General features: G+C 38.8%; 6 protein-coding genes and 1 long non-coding RNA gene across 9 annotated transcripts in view; 4 read left to right on the top strand and 3 right to left on the bottom strand.

Moving 5' to 3' along the window:
• LOC132088036 (low-density lipoprotein receptor-related protein 1-like) overlaps positions 1–19574 on the top strand; it is a 79869-nt gene extending 60295 nt beyond the window's left edge. Inside the window, exon 6 of the mRNA XM_059495634.1 lies at positions 19565–19574. The gene's annotated coding sequence lies outside the window, so the exon portion shown is untranslated. The remainder of the gene's footprint in view (positions 1–19564) is intronic.
• On the bottom strand, positions 980–2449 carry LOC130690218 (uncharacterized). Its single transcript, XR_009000904.2, has 2 exons — positions 2412–2449; positions 980–1691 (listed from the first exon to the last, which is right to left on the bottom strand). It is a non-coding gene; the product is annotated as an uncharacterized LOC130690218 (long non-coding RNA).
• Positions 6102–7581, bottom strand: LOC130690184 (peptidyl-tRNA hydrolase 2, mitochondrial-like). 2 transcript variants are annotated; one of them, XM_059495563.1, is made up of 4 exons: positions 7577–7581; positions 6716–6857; positions 6540–6650; positions 6102–6475 (listed from the first exon to the last, which is right to left on the bottom strand). In XM_059495563.1, exons 2-4 carry the CDS (start codon positions 6842–6844, stop codon positions 6191–6193), a joined length of 525 nt encoding a protein of 174 aa, XP_059351546.1. In that variant the 5' UTR covers positions 6845–6857; positions 7577–7581; the 3' UTR covers positions 6102–6190. The 2 variants fall into 2 exon arrangements, with proteins under 2 accessions (XP_059351546.1, XP_057369170.1); XM_057513187.2 differs by lacking the exon at positions 7577–7581 and having other exon boundaries at positions 6716–6875.
• Positions 7764–9089, top strand: LOC130690193 (polyadenylate-binding protein-interacting protein 2-like). Its single transcript, XM_057513201.2, has 3 exons — positions 7764–7915; positions 8089–8456; positions 8528–9089. The coding sequence occupies exons 2-3, from the start codon at positions 8094–8096 to the stop codon at positions 8615–8617; spliced, it is 453 nt and encodes a 150-aa protein (XP_057369184.1). The 5' UTR covers positions 7764–7915; positions 8089–8093; the 3' UTR covers positions 8618–9089.
• Positions 9701–12649, top strand: LOC130690207 (DDB1- and CUL4-associated factor 10-like). 2 transcript variants are annotated; one of them, XM_059495596.1, is made up of 9 exons: positions 9701–9719; positions 9766–10127; positions 10221–10237; positions 10309–10422; positions 10487–10698; positions 10762–11333; positions 11394–11632; positions 11699–12041; positions 12116–12649. In XM_059495596.1, the coding sequence occupies exons 2-9, from the start codon at positions 9918–9920 to the stop codon at positions 12437–12439; spliced, it is 2031 nt and encodes a 676-aa protein (XP_059351579.1). In that variant the 5' UTR covers positions 9701–9719; positions 9766–9917; the 3' UTR covers positions 12440–12649. The 2 variants fall into 2 exon arrangements, with proteins under 2 accessions (XP_059351579.1, XP_057369199.1); XM_057513216.2 differs by lacking the exon at positions 9701–9719 and having other exon boundaries at positions 9726–10127.
• On the top strand, positions 13215–15551 carry LOC130690140 (N-acetyl-D-glucosamine kinase-like). The gene is made up of 8 exons (XM_057513128.2): positions 13215–13545; positions 13663–13737; positions 13801–13885; positions 13968–14066; positions 14131–14383; positions 14449–14572; positions 14749–14923; positions 14987–15551. The coding sequence occupies exons 2-8, from the start codon at positions 13691–13693 to the stop codon at positions 15254–15256; spliced, it is 1053 nt and encodes a 350-aa protein (XP_057369111.1). The 5' UTR covers positions 13215–13545; positions 13663–13690; the 3' UTR covers positions 15257–15551.
• LOC130690109 (uncharacterized) lies at positions 16451–21898 on the bottom strand. Its single transcript, XM_057513088.2, has 12 exons — positions 21755–21898; positions 20828–20974; positions 19581–19755; positions 19284–19382; positions 19098–19175; positions 17999–18769; positions 17542–17814; positions 17334–17479; positions 17139–17260; positions 16813–17031; positions 16635–16733; positions 16451–16500 (listed from the first exon to the last, which is right to left on the bottom strand). The coding sequence occupies exons 2-12, from the start codon at positions 20861–20863 to the stop codon at positions 16464–16466; spliced, it is 2055 nt and encodes a 684-aa protein (XP_057369071.1). The 5' UTR covers positions 20864–20974; positions 21755–21898; the 3' UTR covers positions 16451–16463.
• Positions 21899–22649: the final 751 nt, after the last annotated feature.

Genomic DNA, 22649 nt, shown 5'->3' with positions numbered 1-22649 from the left:
TCACTTTTAACTTGTCAAATGCAGAAAACTATGTGACGTGGGGAATTTTCGTAAGCGCCACCTACAGCTGATCGATGGTACTACAGATTGGTAAATAGAGGAGAAAAGGTGTACTGTACGTGTACCACTAAGTACCCCATCCTCTGCTTTTTGTCTTCTAAGTAACAGTTGTCCATTAATTTAGAAGTTCGATCAAATGCTACTGCTAAGATATGACCTTCGTAGTGGTGATTAAAGAATAACAGGAAAAAATTGAACTGAATTTATATTGGAGATTGCTCAAAAGAAAAAATAAAGTCACGCTTGCTTCTTCACCGTCGAAGAACTTTTTAATAAATAGTTCCATGCCATGATCCATGATCAAAATTCGCAAATATTCAGTTTGTCTTAAACTACGCAGTCTCTACATACCATCAAACATAACCTTCAGTTACGACAGAGATGCAGCCGAAAAAAAGGCAAATCCTTGATCTCCAATTCTCCACTACGTGAAAAATTCTGGAGAAAAAAAAGAAAATTTTTTTTTTTCATTTGATATTTTGCAATGAGAATTGGGATAATGGGAATAAGCTAAAACCTCAGAACTCTCCGGATAATTTTGGCACTAAAAACTTGCCGTACGTTATCGTAAGCAGCTAAACTGGCGGTCACGAACGCTACCTGCCAGTCTACGACAGCTTTAATACGACGGTAAAGTCCCGACAAATATCGTTTTCGGTATAGTCACGCTTCCTCCCTCCTTTTTGTTTCTGAGAGAAAAGGAAAAGAGAATCCGAACAAAACAGCAAATTTAGTTGAACACCCACCTCGGCATGGGATAATACGAGAAGTGTCTATTGAGTAATTCGTATAGTGGATATGGCGCCTGTGCCGTATCTCGGAAATGATAAGAAAACCTAGCTATAATTTCAAAAATCACACCTAATTTTCTTACATTTTGCATAATGCTTTATTAAGTGAATCAAAATGTATTCATCAGTGAGACCTAATGCATATATTTGCCAAAAAAAGGAGACAGGGGTGCAATAGGCAGTATTGCATCATTATAATGGTTAAGGTTAACTACTATTCAACTGTTAGAATTAGAATACAAGTTGGAGAAACTACAGAAAAGTAACGATGAATATAATAAGGATAATGTTCTGCATCACCACTAGGGTTTGGGGTTATTGGACAATAAACGTTGGTTTTTAGTGCATTGCTAATCGTTTTTACATTCATCACACCCTGTGATCTGTCCCGTCTTCTTCGACCCAAATTTCGCTTGAGCCAAGTTGAAACATTGTTCTGTATTTGGCTCTCCTCAGGAAACCTTTAGCATCAACGATGACGCTGCGGTTGACTTGGACAGAAGTCGGAGGGCAAATAACACGCCCACTTTCACTAACGATGCTTACATAAACAACGCCGTCTAAATCTCCGTTACAGTCGAATGCAAAATGACTACCACTGGCGATAGGGAGGAGTCCGTTTTTATCGCAGAATTCTTTTACAAACCCAACTTTGACGTCCGTTTTTTTACCAAAATCATTAAAACTGGCTTGTAGTTCTTTCAAGGTTGTTGTCTCCCAGGCAATTTTGGCATATATGACTTCTTTGTATGCGTTAGCGACATGTGTCTTTCTGAGAAACAGTCCGTTTATAAAAGCCATCCCAATGATTTTCAAGGCTATGACGATGCGTACACGTACCTAATGATGTTTTAAAGCAAAATTACATCAACAATTAGCCATAGTCTTAATGAAATAGTAATCACTGTACAATCATCACCAAAAAATAATTTAAGCGAAAATGTTGCCCTCGGATTTACGTCATTATTTACAAAACACAATTCCATGTTTTCATGTTGTACCACGAATAACAATACTTTAACGTCAGTTTCACGAAATATCCGAAAATTGAATTCTTTTAACACCTCAAGCTCATAAAAACCTGACGGCACGTTTTTCGCGAGTGAGGGATATTTTTACACTGACTCTTCTTTGGAAAATTCTGATTTTAAAATGATTGTCAACACCCGAAACATTAATAACAATACCGAAACGTATTCCCTATAGAAAACAGAGGAAAGCACCGAAAAAGAGGGAGGTCAACTACCGACGTAAGACATGGAAAATGACGAGGATTGTAACTATTTCGAGCCTTGATATGACGGAAAGACAAGAAATTACTTGAAAGTAGAGCGACAAACTGCGAATTTTGGTTAAATCCAAAATCGACAGAATCTTCCAGATTCATAGCCAAACAACAAATAAAAGCATGGAACATAAAATACAATATAAAATTACTGAAAACGATAACCGAAATATTCGTATGTAGGAAAAGTACATGAGGAACACATGCGATACAAACAAACACAAGAAAAAATAATAAAACCACAAATTCCTTCAGAAATTCGTCTAATTACGTACCTCCTCAAAGTTTCCTACGATGTGGCAAAATATCGAACTATATTATAACTCTTAAATACCATTTCTCAACACCTTCTTATCATCTTATCGGTGACGCCAGATAAAGTATGCTAGGTCAACAGGAAATTTCGTTCCGAGTGCGGTGGCAGGAAATGGGGAATGTTTGATTTTTGGTCACATAAAGCCCCACCTGAAAACCAAGTCTTTTATCTTTACTGCTTACGTATTACCAAGTTGAACAATTGGCTTTCATGATATGAAACATTGAAATAAAAAATTACATAACCCATTGTTCAGCCGGAAACCCTGTCTAATCTAGCATAGTTCTGCATCATTTCATCATTTATCATCATTCTAGCAAAATTTCTGAGATACAGCGCAGATGTGAGCGGGTTGAAGAGAAAACACTGACAAATCGCCATCTTTCGACCGAAATCATGCAGTTGCCTTATCCCCCTAGTTCCTCCACATTTTTATCTTTAATATTTTCATTTTCCATATTTTTTTTTTAAAGAAAAAGACAAAGGAATTGTCTTTCTTAAATAATAAAAAATCTATTCCTATTACGAGCACGCCGGCGACATATTTGTGTACCGTTGAGTGCGCTCTCGTAGAGCCTACGTGTGTGTGAGCGAAAATGGAAGGATAGCTAGCTGCGCATAGTTAAGTCACAATAGCAGAAACACATAATGAGATGAGCAAAAGCGAAAAGTATTCCGGCATTCTTGCCAATCATTTGCATACTGATGCTTAGGTTGGCGTGACGGAGGCTACGTAACGGGCTATATGTGTAACGAAGCCAAATAGACATCTTCAACGTATATTTCTTCTTGACATGTTTATTACTGATCAAGGGTGAACATATTAATTGCACCACAACATACGCAGCGTGGGTGACCTAGATGAACACCTGCTAGCTAGCTGACGCATCCATCTGTCATCACTCATCAGCATCACGCCACTTATAAAACATTTGATTGGTGGCACGGGCGACGCCCATCATCGCACCATTATCAGGCCATTTTAAACATCTTCGATTGGTGGCAAATACTCGCACAGCAATTCACCAATTTGCCAATATACGAAGTTTCCTGACGAACCCGGAAACTGAAGAAAGTCAGTCTACGACGTGTGTACGACTTCAGCAGTTGGTTTCAAATCTGGAGCCTTCCCTAATTGACCGTCGAGTTGTGTTACATTTTTGTCTTACAGTTGCTTTTCTTCTCGTGTTCAGCTCGTGCTACCACGGGAAGCTTATATTACAATTATCTCCCTTCACTTCCAGTTTCCCTATTGTATCGCAAGACGATTCTTATATTCTTTATTCAAATCCCCTTTGTATTCTAATACCTAGCTTAGGAAAATACATGCATCATTGTGGGTAAAACGTCTCTGAGTTCATTATATTTTTATTGTCTTAATTTCATAAAGTCAATCTTCCCACACGGGAAGATGCTTTACATATGACGTGCATTCAGTGCAGCGCTGGCCACCGTATCTAGAACACAGTAGGCCAAGGAGAAGGATCAAGGCGTCGAGAAGGTGCGTTACGCAATAATGTACTGGACGTAAAAGCGCCCGATTGATCGAGCAAATAAGCCTGAGCTTGATTACTCTATCATTTCCACACTTGACTTTGTTTTCTTATTTAGATTTGCGTTTTGCCAACCTTTTCGCTCTTTCTCTTCCTCTCTGCTTGTTTCGTGCCATCTTCATTCCGCAGAAAGGGAGACAGCGCAATCCAATATAGGACCCGTACGAAACGCTCTGCTGTGGCCCTACGACGAAAGAAATAATTAACAGGGGTGTTGACATTGCCGAACGTAAAATAAGGGCAATCCTGATTACCCGATGGAACGAAATGAATGAACACCTTGCTCAACAGGCCCATTATTTTCGAAATGAAATGCGCCGGATAGTAAGTACTGTAGCTTGCGGCAGAATTTCGTCTCAGATCAATTCCATTACTTAACTATCTCATAGTTCGTCCGACTGAATTATATATCATAATAAATTTGTTTAGGATGTGAACTTCAACAAGACGTAGCTGAATTCCCTCGAACGAGTTCACCGATTTACTTTTTAGTTGCCCGAGCTGATTAATGAGAGTTGGTATCATATATTTCATCAGCTCATTCCCTGAAAAAAGTCCCCTAAAACCAACAACGGTTTGTTAGTGTGTACAATGTGTCCATTAACAGGGAGATGTTCAAGTTCCCGATGCAGTGTATCCATACAGAGTAAGGCTCCTTCCTGAAGTGGGGTTAGCACAGGGTCGTTCACCGATGGAAGACTAAAAGGCGAAGCTTCACCATATACGGGTACACTGCCTGCTGATCGAAGGACTGTGCATACATAGCATTTGAATATGTCCGTTCCGACCCTGTTGAAAATAACAAGAGGGATATCGTGAAATATACAACTTGGGATGGAAACGTAATGAACTAATACGATGGCATATGGTCAATCTTGTAAAATAAATCGTCATAAAATAAAATCAAGAAAACCATATGTACCGCAATGTCGGCTTAGCCGAGGGGTAAAAAGGAGTTTAAGGATTCTGTAATAATAAATTATCAAGTGTTAAAATGGTTTGATTCTTTGCTTTTTCTGTTTAAAACACAATTTTTGAAGTATCGTGTACAAATGATGTAGAAAGTAGGCCAAATATTCTCCAATAATTCTATCCCAGATGTTCCGTGTCATTTTAGTCATTCCGACCAGCCAGGATGGTTGATCATCGTTGAATAGCATAATCAGGTCCTTTGGGAACAAATCTAAATTTAAGAAAAAACGTAATTAATTGAAAATTTCATTTACTTGAAAAAAGAAAAGAAAATGCATCTTGGGCAGATGGTTTAAGGGTTTTCAATGGAGAATCAATTAAGTTAGTAAACTCTTCGTTTCCATCGGGAAAGTTGTTATCGCCTGTCATGCGCGCTTCCTCATTTGATGATGCATCTTCTATAACCACCCTTTCAAACACTAGAGATACAAGCTGGCGAACCGTCGCTCCAGGCGTGTTTCCAATTGTAGTATTTTTTGCGAAGTGAAGTTGGAAACAAAGTAGCAAGCACTATTACCATTACAAATGAAAAGTTGTGCATTAGTTATACCTTGGACAGAGAATCTCCTTGTACTTAGTTGGTTGTGATAAGTAACAGGCAGCAAAATGAAGAACTTTCACTTCACCAACGTGATCCTCCATCAAAAGCCATATGACATTAACAACATATTGGGCTCCCTTTTCATCCAGTAAATCATAAGTGAGAAATATTTGTATGGCTCCTAAGCAAACCTGAACATGTAAGAATTCTTAAAATTCTTAAAAAACACAAACTTCATACTTTAAAATAAAAAACTGTCAGTTTTGTTTGTTTAGGGTCTTTAGTTTCATATCCTTGAATGAGGGGTACAGGGCTAGGTTTCGTAGAGATTGAAGTGACACTGGAGAGCCACTGTAAGGCTTCTTTAGTTTTGTCAGCACAAGAAAAAAAATTATTTTAGATTTTGCATTGGGAACTGGGATAGCGGGAAAAAGTTAAAAAGTCAGAACTCAGAAGCACCTTATCTTTATAGTAATCTTTTTCCTTTTGCAGCAATCAACTGCCGTTTTGCTAGAGTAAAACAAAAACATTTTCGGGCAATCGAGTCTCATAAGACCTCGTTTTAAAATCGCAAAATCGAGTTTTTTTATACCTTAATGGGTACTGTCTTATGAAATATTCTTTATTTAAAAATCAATGAAGCATGTTCAGCTCAAGTCTGTTAAACATTGTTTAGAGAAGTTTAAGATGACAAGTAACTTCATCAATAGCCTCTGTGGTTGCTGGTCCAATGGCTAAAACAGTCTTTGACCCTGGAGCTATTTGGGTTCTTCCTGCATCTCTTACAACAGATGTTAACAGACCTTTACTTCTTGAGATTGTTTCTAGGGACAGTAGCTCTTCTTCTGAATAAACCTTTACCACAACTTTGGGTTGGCCAACGTTTTCCCACCCTTTTAACATCTCTGGATCTTTATGCAGAATTTGCTTATAAGCAGCCACTGCAGCATGGGAACACTAGAGAAGTAGATAAACCATTTTAACAAAACAGTTGCTGTTAATTTTATCTAATTTAATTAACCTGGGCAGCAATTTTCCCTTTCCCCATTTTCAGGTCAGTTCGAACAACCAGGAGTAGTTTGTATGTTTGTTCATTTCTGTTAATAGAATCTCCATAACTCAACTCACCATGCTGTGCAAAGTGGTGGAGGCAAAATTACACAACAAATATATTTTGCTTCTATTTAAGAAATTTACTTCATTTTTTGGCAAAATGGTTGTATCATCATTGGCTAGCAATCTGTAAATCAGTGCAGATGAAATTATACCACATGACAGCCCAGCCAAAAATGAGGGATTTACAAAATCTTCTAACAGTTGAATCATCCTGATTTGAAGACTCCTGAACAAGATAGATTTTGCGTGTCGTCCTTCGTAAATTCGCCGTCTTGACAGGTACCGACCATAACCACGTCACAATGCAAAGGTCCTGCTGAATCTAACGTGTTAAACTAAATTTTATCTGTTTGCTCGGAAAAATTTTTGAATCGGAGTACGAGTTTTACATGTGCTAGGAATAGCGAACGGCGAACTGTGAAAAATATGTGGAAATGGAAGGAGTTATACGTGGAACCATAGATAAAACATGGGAAAATTACTGCGTAAAGTACGGATGTGAGTGTTTGCAATTATGATACTGATCACTGTGACACCCACACCATTGGAAAATTTTTAAAAACCTCTAAAATGTATTATACAGAAGTATTAAAGTACTCCATCGAAGTCATTGATCTGTTGAGTACCAACCGCCCTAAAAACATTGAATGGGCTATGGATGTGCCGAAGTTGCATAGGACAAACAAACACTTAACTCACATCAGTTGGAAAATTTATAAACTGATGAGGAAGAACGCCAAGTCGAGAACCTCCAGGAATCATATGCTGCCCGCTCATGAGTTTTGCTTCCCCCTTTCATCCATTTTTGATGTGCTAAAACTAACAGTGCACCGTGCTCCAAAAAACCTGCGCTTAACAATCATAGCGACCCATAACATCGGATCAAAAGAAGACCCGACCAACATGGGACCGCCCCGTAATGGTAAGATAGAACCCCGCAACTGAATCCGAACAGTCGCCTTACTTTCTTCAGAGTACGAAAGTGTCCGTAAAAGACAATACATAAATATATTGAAAATTATACAATAGTAGAAATATTGTGGGGTGAATATCCACACTACAAAAAATGAAAAAGAAATAAATTAAAAAAGCACTGTTGCCAAACTAGGGACATAGCAATTGGCTTGATTTTATAAAATCAGAATGCCATCTGGCGTTTGCGTTATTCACCCGAATGAGTCACTTTGGCAAGCTACGGTTTCTGTCGGGTCAACACGAGTCTTTCCTCCGACTCAGTTCATTTAATTTCTTATTAAAGACGAATCAAATAATCCACCACGGGTAAGTTACCATAAACAATACATTTCAAGTGCGCAATACACCATGAGGAGACATTTCGACGATGAAAAGCCCTCATAATGTTACTATATGTATAGAACCAACCATGCTTCTCTGTCATGCCACATGTGCTTTCCCTTTGATTGAGTATCACGTCCGTTCTTTTTCCGTCGTAGGAAACATGAAAGTACCACCAAATCAGCCTGACGAACAAATCGTCAGCAATTCTGTCGATGCTAATAATGCAGATTCTGATGATGGATTGAATGATGCACCTCACTCACCAAGCCGTGAAGGGGACTTCTCTGAATACATGTGGATGGAAAATGAAGAAGAATTTGAAGAACAAATAATGCAACAGTTAGAGGAAGAAGCTTTGGTGCAACAGTGTATTGATGATGTGTGTGCTGAAATGGATGCTTACATTGCCTCTATAAACAATGAAACTACCAATCAAAATGGAAATGCTACACACAATGGTTCAGCAGAAGATGCTCTCACTCTGGAGCTCCAAAATCTTGCCGTTGATGATAATGCTGCACAGGTACAAAATAGAAGTTATATAATTTATGGGTGTACAAAAGTTCTATATTCTAAAAACATTATTTTCAACAGTCAAGCAAACTTAATCCTGATGCAGCAGAATTTGTTCCACGATTTGGGTCTTCAATTCCATCTGCCGTAAGCAAGGAAGATAAACTATAAGTCATTTTGTTATTGCATATTACAGGTTATCCTTTCAAAAACATGGCTACTGATTTATAGCAATCATGGCTACTGGTTGATAGCAATTGTGCATAATGGAGTGAAATCTCAACAGTGTATTTTGATGCAAGGTGTATGGCTTAATTATTCTAAGTTTTTTGTATGAGGTGACCAGCTTATGTTGTTAGCAATGTGAATATCATAGCTTTTTTGAATTTTGGTGCCTTGATTTTTGTTTATCATCTTATCTGCTTTTCTCATAATTTCCAGGGTTGGGGTTAATGTTATGATTATATTGGGCATTTTTCCCCATCTTTGGGTATCTCTGTTTCCCTTATTTCTAGGTTGTTGTGTACTTTAACTCTTTTATTGGAGCCATTTCGACTTACTCTAAGGAACTACTCTTTGACATTCGTGTTTACTATCGTATGGAATTGAATTTCTCCGCGTGTAAATAAATTGTAAATTAAAAACCACATCACATTTTCTGTTTCTGAGATATATTTTAAGTGATGTCTGGAATACGAGAACATGTCACAAGCGGGCGACACCTACTACTCAATCGACACAGTTTTTGTTGTTTCATTACCAACACAGAGAACATAAAATACTTTACCGTTCCTGTACATGTTATAAACTTTTCTATAATTTTCAGCTTATTTATTTTTAATAAAGATTTCTGATTTTAGTTGGTGTTGAACTAATTTCACAAATTTTTAAAAATTAAAATACCAAATCTTTTTCTTGCAACGGTAGTCGTTTAATTTTTGTCGACAGTATATAGACTGCCACCCATGACGCTGAAGCAAATAAGTTGACTTCATTATAACCAGTTTAGTCAATGCAACTAAGGAAATTTATCGAAATAAAAGGGACAAATGTAAGATGCTGGTAACTGGTGTTTAACAACTGGTAGTTGCCTACAATGGCCACAAGTGACGCTGGAGTCCATATTAGCTTACTCCGACCGCTCCGACCAGTCGTGATTTCTCAAAACGTCAAGCAGTGAACAGTTGGAGCCTCCTTTATCTAGTGGGCGCAGTTGTACATGCCCTATAGCCACTGTACTGTACAGTAGAAAAACAGGCAGAGAACCATCTATGTACTACTCGTTTTCTTCATAAGAAACAGTGCTATACTATTTACAGTTTCGAATCCGGAAGAGGGAGTTGTTTTAAGATGGAAAATTACGTAGGTTTTTGAAGAAACATAGAAAAGCTTTTTGTCTCCGAATTTGGAGTGTTTCTCGTAAACGATGATAGACATGTTGTAAACAAACTAACAGAAGAAGGTTCAAAAAATGAGACTAAATGAGACAGGCTCAAATCATACTGTGAGTAAATATGTGCTTCAGCGACAGCTCGGAAACAAATTTCCATTGGGCTTCCAAGACAAATTCCGGAAAAGGATATACAAATCATTCTCCAGTGATCCAAAGCATGGATTTTGGGATCAGTCAACAAGCGGAAAATCAGGAAACAGTGGCCAACATGGAGGAGTCTTCAATCTTGTAAAATCTAATAAAAATAATATAGCAGTAAACACTTTAATCATTTTATTTTATTTTTTTTTTTTTTTTACTTTTTTACAAATTAATTCGAAGGAATATTCACCTGACGGGTTAGTTATTTGAGAAAAAGACCACCTATTGGCTGACGTTTCAAAATGATTTCTGAATTTTTTTCATTTAGGTCCATTCTCATTGCAGCTTGTGAACAGAAGAGCTTCATTGTCTTGGACCCTATAACAAGAAAAGATGTTCATAGTGTATTCAATTCACACTCAGACTGTGTTAACTGTGTTAGGTAAAAGCATGACATAGAATTGAAACTTATTTTTACAAGGACGATAACAGTCTTTGTCTTATAGATTCCTTGACTGCCGAACTTTTGCAACTTGTTCTGATGACACAACAATTGCGTTGTGGGATATCAGGAACTTAAAGCAGAAAATGAGAACTTTGAGAGGTCATTCCAACTGGGTGAAAAATATTGAATTTGTTAGGGAAGAAGGGTTATTGGTTACTTCTGGTTTTGATGGCTGTGTTTTCACTTGGGACATCAATAGCTACACTGAACAAGGTACCTTTTTAAATGAGATTTAACTAATCAAATAGAATTTTAATGTGTCAATATATACAACAGGACTCATGAGTCAACGTGTTTTTCACACAAATGGCCTAATGAGAATGAGGTTAACTCCTGACAACACCAAAATGATCTTGTGTACTGCTGGCGGATACATCATGATTATTCACAACTTAGATTTTGCAACTTTGAATCAAGACCTTGCTGGGTTTAAACCGAACATGTACCGGCTGATGCAAATAAGCCAGACGCCTATATCCTTGGCCACGAATTTTAGTCACTTATTTAGGTCCAAACGAAATCGTATAGAGTTGATTTCTGATTGGCCTGCAGGAAACGAGGCCGAAGTCATTTCTTCATTACATGTACACCCACAAGGATGGTGTGTCGTTAGTCGAAATACCAGTAACTTGGATAAATCTGAGTGGACTTGCGTCCATGACATTCAAGATGTATCTCTGGACTCGCCTGCCATTTCTCGAAAGCGACGTAAAATTGAAAACGAAGAAAGTCAGCCATCCACTTCGTATCCCGTTACGTCGTCTTCCAGCGGCTCTTCTTCAGAGCAGAGTGATGAAGAAACTCATCCTCCGAGAGGACCCACAACGAATATATCGCCAGGACCACAGGTAAAAGGATGTAAAATGTCTTGTTCGATCGAAAGATTGGCAAAATTCGTCGATTTGTAGGTAGAAGTTCGAATAACGGCTCCTCTACAATGGGGCACTCGGACTGGAGAAGCGGCTGGCTTCCATCTTCGACTTGACTCTGATAGACTCTCTGTCGCGAACGAGCCAATAGATAACCTGGAGGTCCGAATACCAAGTGAGGAAGTGCTAGAAGCATTGGAGACTATTCGCCGTGCTCAGTCGGGGGAAGATGAAAACCATACCTCCGAGTTTCGAATCCGTCATCGTATGTTTCGCAGGTATTGCTTTTTTTAAATATAATTTTTAACGTGAATTTATGTATTCGAGCTACAATTCTTGAATAGGAATTCTACCCCGCTACCCACACGCCTTGGGCATTTGAACAACAATGCATCCAACAGCGAAGAAATACCATCCAGTTCATTGCTTGTAACAGACCAACGTGATAGATCCTCGAGAGAGGATGAGGCTTGGGAAGATTCAGAAAATCCAAATATAACAGCACATTTTGTTCGTGCCGTAGCTGATTTGGCAGCTCGTTCTGTTCATCTCCTTGACCCATTCCGTTTACGGTCTCGCCATGGTATTCGCCGCCATCCACCGTCATTGACATATGATGCTGACAGTAGAGGAGATTTCGAGATGAATATACATTCAAACCTAAACCGAATCACGTACTTTATTGAAGTAACATATTTATTTCGTCTGCTCTCGTGATCACACTTTTACAATTAACTGTATTTTGTTTGTTCTTGTGATAGGAGCCAAATGTAGGACGAGGATACATAAAAGAATTATGTTTTTCACCTGACGGCCGCGTTATTGCGAGCCCATATAGCAACGGTGTTCGCCTCCTTACCTTCAACCCCGAATGTGCAGACATGTCTTACGGCCTGTCGGCCTCTGCCATTAGGGGTACGCGTTCAAATGGAAATGAAAAAGAATCACCACATACATTGCACTCATTGACAACTAACAATGGTCATTCCGATGTTGTTGTAACGACAAAGTTTAGCCCTACCCATCCTCTTTTTGTCTCAGGTTGTCTAGGCGGGAAAATTGTTTGGCATCAACCTGTTCTTTAGCCGTGTTGGTTTTTTTCGTGTGTGAAGTCCATCAGTGTGAATCTCAACAACTCCTCGTTTAAAACTCAACTCAATAATGTTCCTTTCAAAGTGCGACAGTTGGTGGAGTGTTTTGGTTTTGCCATCAAAAAATATACGCAGCCCTTCAATACCTGTACATAATCCTGTGCTGGAATTTAAAATATAATGAAATAAATATGTTGCTTTCCATAAAGCGGTTTTGGATAGCGTCCAATGCATTTTGTTTTTATCGTTGCATTGTTTCCTTGCAGATTGCCCTACGCATAAAATAGCTTCTTACTTGGACTGCCAACTCGTAATCTCTGTTAGCAATGCCCAACTGTAAGTGGATAGCGATCAAGGTTGAACTGTTAGTTAGAAATACTTGATATCGCATGTGGGTTAAGGTACCCCGTAGCCATAAAAGGACCTTCATGACTTGGTATAAGAAATGAAGTAAGATAGATTTAAATGTGGTATTTCCGGTCCACAGAATGCCGTTTGGTTGTCCAGTTTTAGAAAATATTGTTGATTAGTCTGGGAGCAACTGAAGGATTTCGAAATTTTGAAAAAAAAAGGTTGAAAATAATGCAAAGCTATTCAAGGCGGCTAGCAAACTGTAATACGAGAAGTTCCAAACATTTTTGTTTACTCCGAATTTTTGTTGCCATACCTGACCGTAGGGGGAGAAAGTGGCGCGTTTACTATTTGGAACACCGTCTTTTTTTTCTGTAGAAATGCTTGGCGCCCCAGTCTGCTCATACAGTCGGTATCCGTCTGGCGAAGGCGTCGTAAGTACCTCCCGTTCACCTGTGGCGATTAGGCAACCATCAATTGTGATCGTATTCTTCCCTCCATGCCGAACCGGCTATCGTGGCAGAAATTTTATTGCTTATAAGGATGCTCATAAAATGTTGTGGTCCCGCTTCAGCAATGGGCATTTGTCATGTTGCTGATAAAATTATCAATGTAGGTTAGTTTTCGTGTCGTATGAAACTTTCGTTAGTGCAGCAAGTGGTTACCGAAGCGAGCCAAGGAATTGTTTGACGCTAGCAGTGTATACAACGGAATTGTCTTTTTAATTTGAGACAGCAGAAGCAATCCTAGTGAGTAGAGGCATTCGATCCGTTCATTATTCAATTTTCGTTTGTTTTGGTTTTGTATTGTGACTAATACCCGCGCGGTTTTTGAAAAAGTGAAATTGCTGTATTGTATTTGTGTAGTTTCTGCAGCTCATAACTCAAAATCAAAATGTCTGATATTGGAGAATCCTTGGTAATAATTGGAGGAATTGAAGGGTAATAATTTTATTTAAAGCAACTCCGCCCAAATTGCTATCACGATTTTATTCGATATTATAGTGGAGGTGGTCATTCAGTGGCGGTACTATTTGATAATAAAGGCAATAAACTGGTCGAACTACAAGGACCTTGTACAAATCACTGGGTAACTGTCATCATCCCTGTTATTATTTATCATTTATTTTTCAGTATTATATGAAATGCCAAACTTGGAACACATTGCATAGTTGATTGGAATGGATGAATGCCAAAATAGGGTCTATGCTATGATCCAAGAAGGAAAAAAGAAAGCTGGATTACCTGAAGACTTGTCCTTGAAGGCCTTAGTATGGTTTCTAACCTCATAACTGAAGAAGTTGAAGTTTACTAATATGCATATTTTTGTGTCAGGGACTCTCTTTGAGTGGCTGTGAAGATGATGCTACAAATGAAGAACTAAAACAAGGATTTATGAAAAAATTTCCCACCCTTAGTCTCAGCTACTATGTTTGTAGTGACACAATGGGATCTATTGCCACTGCGAGTGAAAATGGGGGCTTAGTGATCATTTCTGGAACTGGATCAAACTCGTTTCTGTTGAATCCTGATGGATCAACAGCAAGATGTGGAGGATGGGGCTACCTATTGGGTGACGAAGGAAGTGGTAAGCACCATCTGTTGTGGTCTTGTCTGCAGTCATGAATAATAGTGGTAGCATTCATTTTCTAGCTTTTTGGGTTGCTGATCAGGCAATCAAGATTTTCATTGATGAAGAAGACAACAGACGTTGTCCTCCTCACGATACTACATACATCAGACAAGCCATTTTTGAGCACTTCAAAATCACCGACAGGTAACGTTTTTATTTTTGATGTACGCCGAACTTTGTAGTACTGTAAGTAAATCTCTTTTCTTACGTTTGCATTTCCACTCTAGTAGAAATCCCGAATGTGTTGCAAGCACAAGCAACGATCGTCTTGGTTATTTAATGTTTTTTTTTCTAATTCTTGACATGGTTTACTTTTTTAGATTTGGATTACTAGAGCATTGTTACACCAATTTTAGCAAAGCCGTTTACGCTGGGCTGTGTGCAAGATTAGCTACTGGCGCTCACGCTGGAGATGCTTTATGTCTTCATATATTCCACGAAGCTGGCCGATCTCTTGGAGAGTACGTTGGCGCTTTACTCCCGTCAATCAGCGAAGTAATGAAATTTATTAATTTCTTACTGTGTAGTTGTGTCTCATGTCATGGATTAATTTCACAGGAACTCCTTAATGAACCAAATGGGTTACCCATAATATGTGTTGGTGCGGTCTGGAAGAGTTTTGACCTGATGGAGAAAGGTTTTACTGAGGGTGCAAATACCCAACCTGGCCCAAGAAAAAGCCCCAATTCCCTAGAACGTTTCAGTTTGCTGCAACTGCAAACAACACTGGCTGTTGGGGCAGCCTATATGGGAGCTAAATTTGCCAAAATAGACTTTCCAAGAGAGTATGGCCATAATTCTAAAGTTTTCTTTTCGAAGACTATATAAGAAGATGTCCATAAGCTCTGTTTTTACTAGCCCTTAAAAAATATTTTATAGCAACAGTGAAAAGGAGTAAGCCCTTATATTTGCAAGCTGTGCGTTCCATGTTTTACCAGATGTCCTGTCTGGCGTAGTCTAAAAATAATTAAAGTTTCTCTAGGAAATAATGGGACTGATTAAAAAAATCTTTTTTTGAGTTTATAAAATTCTAATAAGGATTGCCATCACTTATATTTAATGACCATTTTTCAATGTGTTGTTTGATTGTTTGGGAGTAATAAATAAACGTTCAATGCACTTATCTTTCATTTTGTAGCATTTTTAACGTTTTATCTCTACTCCAGCAACTCTGTTGTTCAAGAATTTTGACATGGTTATTCGTTTTATCCGAAAACTTAACGAATACCTCCAAACATCCGAATGATTGCTTTAAAATTGTCATGTAAATACAATTGGCAAAGTTTTGTTGAATCCAAACGAAATTGTATTTGGTTTCTTGAGGCACCACAAAAGAGCTGATACAAAACAATATTCAGTCTTACTCCAATTACATGGACCTCATTAGAATAGGCTTATAATAATTTTTTTGGTACCAAAATTAGATAACTCGCAATTTCTATTGAAACACGTGCAACTTGCAAACAGTGGAATGGTCGCCCATCAGGCTAGCGTTTCCTCATATCGAAATTTTATGATAAATAAATATACTGTAAGTACCTTATAACTTTTTTTTTCTTTTTTTTCGTTAACGTATATCTACTTGCACGTTACATATTAGATAAACCAAGAGACGTTTGCTGACATACTGTACACCCACCTAACCCCATTATTGCCACACAATATATAGCTATGTAAATTCACGGTTCCCATTCGTTGCGGCCAAGTTAATTATTGGCAGTATTTTTGACCAGGTGAGACATAAACATAAACCCGGATTGGAGCGATCCTCTCCCGATTTTTACCGCAATCCTTTTCTGCGCTTTATTTCTTGAATCATTAGCGTAAATTCCAACCTGCAATTCAACAATTAACAAATTGAGAATACTATCTCATTTATGCGGCATGTCAAACGATAACGAACTATAACAGAAAGGTGACAAAAAAAGGCAAGTGACAGGAGATCATAAATAGCGAAACGGAATGCGTGCAGAAAAGCCACATTTTCATGCAGATTCCACGTGCTAACGTAGTGCCACGAATACCTGAAATTCATTTATCCATTGCCTAAACTCTCTTTCAGCATGTCGTACCTTAGAAAAGTAGGAGCGAGCACGTTAGAATATTAGTTAATTTTGGTTAAATCTCGTATCTCTTTCATGTTAGCTATCGTGTTAATGGGTCAGGGTTGTTAGGTACCGCTATACGATACGAAATCGATACTTACTGCTTGACTCGATCAGGAATGCAAACATGATCCATAGGCAATTCAGCGGAGAGCGACGGTAAGTTAGGTATATATACAATTTTTCGACTGAATTTGGTGCTAAAAAAATGAAATCAAATGTTTTAAAACGTTCAGCTATCGAAAGTCAAATTACATCGAGTTTGCATCGATACGAAACCTGATAAACGGTCGGCACATCAGTACAGCTGCCTTGAGCCAAAGCGTTGGATGGACTAGATAGAGGCGCTTAAGGTTCTTTCTGAGCCTCCGGTCAATCATTTGATAGCAGTTTTTCACCCAAGAGAAGCGAGGGATGCAACTTTTTGGAGTAGCGCCGTGAAAGTAAATTAAGACGTAGTCTTCTGCCACAAGTTGGTCAAGTGTGGTCAGCACGTACCTGTTTTTCAAAGTAAACAAAAATAATAGTAATAAATTAAAAACTAATAAAATGACTTAAATAAAATAATAGCATTTTCATATTATTTTAACATAATAATAACTAACAAAAAAAGATGTTCCATGACGTAGTCATAATCGACGCGACTCCGGTCGGGCAAAAAGCAAGCGCTAAACACAATAACAGCCGTTTGGCAATCGTCGCCTTGGTAACCACCATGCGAAAGTACCTATACACATAAACCAATCAATCATCACAAAACCATTAGATTTTATGGGATCAATAAAATGCCACGATATTACCTTTTTGTAAGGTTCAATAACCTTCAGATCAATTTTGCGTTCCAATCCCATTATTACTACAGATCGCCAATTACGTTCTTCATCCTTTTCTTCTTGAGCCGAAGTCTCGGGTATTAAGTCAGGTTTCGTCCTCGAGCTGTCCATTCCTGTAATAAACATTAATTGAAGCTTCATATTGCAATCCAATCATTTATATTGAACATTTTACGCTCGTTTATGGAAGATTGCAGCCCTTCGGAGTTGCGAATACCATCTGGACTAAGATCCCAGCCGTCGATAGGTGAAGAGAAAAGCGAATCTGAACCCGATGCAGCATCTGGTGGGCCACCATCTTCGCAGACTGGGACATTTTCTTCCTCGATAACTGGACATATGGCGTTAGGATTGATGTCATCGTCTGAATCATCGTCCATACGGGCACTGTCGTCGATCGCTGATAGTCTTTTTTTTATTTTGGTTGTTTCACGTCGGTCAGGATTTCCTGTGAACCATAAATAAATGATTAAATGAGACACTAATGTCTTGAAGCTCTTCTAATTGTGAAATCATTTTTAAGGCACTGGCAGAATTGTTACTATTTTTAGCATTTAATTTTGAAATTCAAGCGTGCTAAAAAAAAAGGCAATGGAGAACTAATGAATAAACAGAATCGTCAAAAGTGTTACTACTGATATCTTGGGAGTCGATCAGATCGGGAGGTGCACTACTGACTGCTGCCGAAGAGACTTGAATGGATGCCACTTTGTTTTTGGCCAGTGGATCAACAGCCTCGGGCGTTCTGCGTTCAGTTAATGCCATCAGTATATCCCGACTGATGACTTCGCTATAGCGATGACTATTACTGATGATTTCTTCAATTTCGACTGCAGAGAGCAAGTCTTGCAACGTTGAGCCTAACGTGTAAATGTCTTTCACTTTCTCGGCATCCAAACAATCCTTGATTTTCAAGAGCGTTGCGTCATCCAGCGGGGCGATTTCTGCCGAACTGCCATTATCAATAGGCATCTCAACTGGTAAGTCACTTGTTTCCTTGTCAACATCTCCGTTTGTAAATGGCATTAAGACGCCATCATGATCTTGTTGTTCAGACATGAACATCGTATCATTTGCCAAATCCAATTCAGCGAATGTGCCGTTGGGTGTGGAAGTGAACTTGGCGGGGCTTGTTTCTGACTGATCAGAATAGAGACTGTCGTTGATAAAATCGTGCGGTTGGGGCACAATTTTACGTCGGATACTGCCGTGCCGATTAAGTTGACCAGATTTCACAATCCCCTCTATCCTGTCAGCGTCAGGAACGCGTATGTCAACTGCCTTGATTTTGCGCATAAAGCTCCGTCGAGTTGACATGCTATTCTGGTGTGTCATGGGAAGATGGAAATCTTCGAAATATTCTTCCGTATCGCTCACATTTGCGGAATCGGAGGATTCGTCTTCTACAAAACAAGAGTCATGCAAAAAACAAAACAAAGCCAACAAAATGTAAAACAAAAATCAACAAAGGATCGATCTAGACGAAATAAAAAATAAAAACCACTCCAATTTGTAAAATTGCAGTGCCGATAAACTAAAATTAAAGCAATGACACAAAAAAAAAATCGTATTTGGGTGATATAAATCAAAGAATCGATTGTTGCTTTTCCGATATTCGTCTTGCCAGAGAATATTGAATCGATTGTGACGAAAACCAAAAAAGAAAAACAACCCATGATAAAAAAATAAAACAAACATTCACAGTTAGGCAAAAACTAGAATTATTCTAACCTTTTTTTAAGCGAACGCTGTTGTTAGTGTCAATGACAGCGCGAAGAGATTCTTCGTCTTCCGAATCCGTGATGGGTTCTATTTGAAAATGAAAGTATGTTTTAAAAGGCATTAAATGAAGATGAACGTACTCAATCTATTGAGTTCTGAATTAAATAAACGCCATGATATGAACCGGGATTGTACCATTGTGTTCGGGTCGATGATCTTCTGGCAATTGGCTCAACTCGTCATCGTCTGCTACACGATATTTCATCATGGCGCTGGGGCTGCTAGGGAAATCCACTAAAGAAAATAAAAGCACAATTGTTATCGCATCCGCCGTCAAACAACAGTCACGCACGAGTCAATCGCGTTGTCAAGTGCCGTAGAGTAGCAACAATAAACAGATTTATCTTTAAAAACAAAGTTATGTATACCGAGAAAATTTTCTAATTACGAAGAGGATGTGTTGATAAAAACTTTAGTTTTCAAGTGACTGACCAGTTTCTGGCAAATAGTGATCTGGATGAGGTAGCTCCAAATCCAGTCCAAAGTGGTTGGTTTGCTTGTCCTCTTGCTCCACCCTATTTTCCTCGTGATTCTTTTGCCTCGAATCAAGACAAGACACTTCTAATTTGGCCGACTCGGCAAGCAGATTCGACTTCTTTTCCGCCTGCTTATCAAAGTGAACACTATTATTTTCCTCGCGATACTGAAATGGTACAACACAGGCGGTCTATATACTGCCTTATCTCTCTTTATCATATCCTGGACATTACAAAGGGAGGAACTGCGCAGCCTATCTTTCAATAACCGCAAACACAATGGGAGGTCTATGAACGTTGCATGGGATTGACGGTACTGAAAAAAGGGGAAATGAAAAAGATGCGGTGAACGAATCGGAAGAAAATGAAGGAAGCAGGTATGGTAAGTGTCGAAAAAAGGGGAAAAAGAAATTTAAAAAAAAACAAACACTGGAGAAAAGAGTACGGCAATTTTTACTACTATGGAAAATGAACGAGATGGTTTTTACCAAAATTCCCTTTCCCCCTTCGGCTTGTGAACGAACGATGTGTACCGGACATGCATTTCAAGTTCAAAACGGCCTTGGACAAAATAGAGCTTGAAAAAAATACGCAAAACCACATGCACACACGCTACCCCCCTCAACCAGTTATGAATAATTGGATGGACGGCGATTTGGAGCCACAACAGGATTATATCGATTTGGTTTCTTCAGCCATTGCTTCTGAAACGTACCGATAAATTAGGATATTGAATTACAGCCGAAATGGGGAAGACTGAAGGAAGAATTTCGAGCAATGCCAACCGACAAGTAGGTATCCCCATTGAAACATTCATATGATATAAAAGGTTACAGTAACATAAGTGTTTGCCTTTGCTATTTATTTTGTGTCTAATCGATCGGAAAAGGATTATTGGAGGAGGTCACGCACAGTCCCTGGACCGAGTAGATCATTAAAGAATTGTAAAGCTACACAAGATTTTTCTTGTACCAAACGACATGTTCAACCATCGGTAACGTTGCAGCACGTATCTCAATTGCCACCCTCTAGAACTTTTTTGTGAATTGGTGTGTGAAAATGTAACAACCGCAAATAGTCCAACAGACACTCAGAAGAATAGCAACAAACGTAATCACGGTAGAACAAGCATTCTAATGACCACCAGACAGAACTCGAAACGGTAAAATTTAACCACAATTTTGTATAACTCTTTCAAGTTACCTGGTATGGATACGGAGTGATAGACTGTACGTCCATTCCAACGGAGATGTCCTGACTTTGAAAATGTCAAAGGACTATGGCGAACTCTAGTCTGCCCTTGTCGACAGTTTCTTTGTGGTTGCAACGTTCGATCCAGCAGCTCGCACCCTAGGCGTCGTACAGAAAAGAAATTAAAATGCGCCAACGACACGGGTTGATGATTCTGAACGCGTATTTAGAAACGCATCACAACCAATAAGTACGTAGCTTCCTGTTCACTTCTGTGACGAATAAAATTTTTTTTTTCACAGCTAGTCTCGGGCCAATGCAATGTTAAATTTTTTGGCTTTGCCGAGTAACCTACGTCTCGGTTTTTTCGTAAGTCAAGTTACGCTTTTCTCATGCTTACGGCCATTGTTCTTTTAGCGTGAAATGGGTTAAAGCAGCTTGATGAATTCCGAAAGGCATTTTTTTGTTTTTCTTGTTTATTTTTTTCTGATTCCTTCTAGGGAAAAGGACTGTCCTGCTAGACTCGGTTCAAGGCAAGACAAACTTTCCACTTACTGGGCTACAACAAGAATAATATCTCGTGTTTTCCTTTTATGTACAACCATCCTTTTCGGCAAGTGCAGACATGGGAAAGAGAGAGCCAGTGCAATCACGAAACAATATTCTCAACGATGGACCGACTTTCCAATTTGATCAAATCTGATTTATTGAATAAGTGGTCATTTGATTTTTGCGATAGAACTATTGTATAATCGGACGACCGAAAATGAATTGCATGCCCTTCTATTTCAGTGTCACCAAATGCTTAAAAAGTTGGTGACGAAAAATTATGCGTCTGCTTCATCAGCCATGTTTTGCTTGAGCTTCACACTGAAGATCACAGTTCGTTTCAGCACAATACGATGGTTATGAGGGGAAAAAAGAAACACTTTCACTTACGTGCAGACTGTGTATAAATTCCTTTCACAGACGAGGGCACGATAAGTTTAATATTTCCTGTCCTCCAGCACCAGATTTAAAAACGCGTCAAAACAGTAACGAGTGGCACAGACCCGACCCACCACTCCGGCTCTATCCGACTGACTAAGAAAAACAGAATTTCAATGGCACGTAATACATACAGATGATGCGCGGGCCCTTCGGGGGGAAAGACCGGTGCACTTTTCCCCTCCGGGTATTTCTGTCGTTGTGCTAAAGGCTAAGATTGGTGACTGGATAGCTAAAACACACCTTTTGGCCTGATTATGATTGACCCATTAGAGCGTAAATTTCTTTTTTTATTAACGAGTAAATGGATTTCTGTCAATTGCTAGCGATTTAGCGAACTCGTAGGTAGTTCATAAGTATTTCAGTTTCGACCCTGATGCTACAGCTTTTAGTCCCAACCAGCCCCTCGATCAATATACAACGGGTCTCAGTGCGCATAAAGCTGGCGCAGGATGTGTGTGCATTCTCCCATGCCCATAGGCTATGTAGTCAAATGCAATTGTCACGTTGGAAAAGTTAAAGAACGGTTCGAAGACAAAAACAAAAGATCATTTTGCGAAATGAAATTCATTGACAAAAAATGGCCATAGCATCGGTTGGCAGTTTTAGCAACTTTAGCAGTTGAATAATGGAACTCGAACGAAAAGGAGAATAGGCAATGGAAATTGTATTAATAAAATTCTGGTTAAATCAAATAAAACGCCATTTTTCTTTGCAAATTTTTACTATGAGCGTTGAATGAACAGAATAATGTCTAATTAGGATGTACGCGAGAGTCCGACTTTTGCTTCATCGCGGAACTGCTTAAATGTTGATCAGTGTTCCTGGCCAAAACGCTTTTTGACCT

This window comes from Daphnia carinata, chromosome 6 (genome assembly GCF_022539665.2).
Source record: "Daphnia carinata strain CSIRO-1 chromosome 6, CSIRO_AGI_Dcar_HiC_V3, whole genome shotgun sequence".
NCBI lineage: Eukaryota > Metazoa > Arthropoda > Branchiopoda > Diplostraca > Daphniidae > Daphnia > Daphnia carinata.
Note: the sequence above shows the minus strand (reverse complement) of the source record. Positions and strands in the feature narration are given on the sequence as shown.

What these genes read in the sequence shown, in the direction of transcription:
- LOC130690184 (XM_059495563.1), bottom strand. Translation starts at nt 6,844, where the DNA reads ATGATTCAACTGTTAGAAGATTTTGTAAATCCCTCATTTTTGGCTGGG. An exon ending in CCATTTTGCCAAAAAATGAA is followed by an intron (nt 6,651 to 6,715) that starts GTAAATTTCTTA and finishes CACTTTGCACAG; the next exon opens with CATGGTGAGTTGAGTTATGG. An exon ending in AAGGGAAAATTGCTGCCCAG is followed by an intron (nt 6,476 to 6,539) that starts GTTAATTAAATT and finishes CTACTTCTCTAG; the next exon opens with TGTTCCCATGCTGCAGTGGC.
- LOC130690193 (XM_057513201.2), top strand. Translation starts at nt 8,094, where the DNA reads ATGAAAGTACCACCAAATCAGCCTGACGAACAAATCGTCAGCAATTCT. An exon ending in TTGATGATAATGCTGCACAG is followed by an intron (nt 8,457 to 8,527) that starts GTACAAAATAGA and finishes TATTTTCAACAG; the next exon opens with TCAAGCAAACTTAATCCTGA.
- LOC130690207 (XM_059495596.1), top strand. Translation starts at nt 9,918, where the DNA reads ATGAGACTAAATGAGACAGGCTCAAATCATACTGTGAGTAAATATGTG. An exon ending in GACTGTGTTAACTGTGTTAG is followed by an intron (nt 10,423 to 10,486) that starts GTAAAAGCATGA and finishes TTTGTCTTATAG; the next exon opens with ATTCCTTGACTGCCGAACTT. An exon ending in CAATAGCTACACTGAACAAG is followed by an intron (nt 10,699 to 10,761) that starts GTACCTTTTTAA and finishes TATATACAACAG; the next exon opens with GACTCATGAGTCAACGTGTT.
- LOC130690140 (XM_057513128.2), top strand. Translation starts at nt 13,691, where the DNA reads ATGTCTGATATTGGAGAATCCTTGGTAATAATTGGAGGAATTGAAGG. An exon ending in ATTGGGTGACGAAGGAAGTG is followed by an intron (nt 14,384 to 14,448) that starts GTAAGCACCATC and finishes TTCATTTTCTAG; the next exon opens with CTTTTTGGGTTGCTGATCAG. An exon ending in TACTCCCGTCAATCAGCGAA is followed by an intron (nt 14,924 to 14,986) that starts GTAATGAAATTT and finishes TTAATTTCACAG; the next exon opens with GAACTCCTTAATGAACCAAA.
- LOC130690109 (XM_057513088.2), bottom strand. Translation starts at nt 20,863, where the DNA reads ATGGACGTACAGTCTATCACTCCGTATCCATACCAG. An exon ending in TCATCGACCCGAACACAATG is followed by an intron (nt 19,176 to 19,283) that starts GTACAATCCCGG and finishes ATTTTCAAATAG; the next exon opens with AACCCATCACGGATTCGGAA. An exon ending in CAGCGTTCGCTTAAAAAAAG is followed by an intron (nt 18,770 to 19,097) that starts GTTAGAATAATT and finishes CTTGTTTTGTAG; the next exon opens with AAGACGAATCCTCCGATTCC.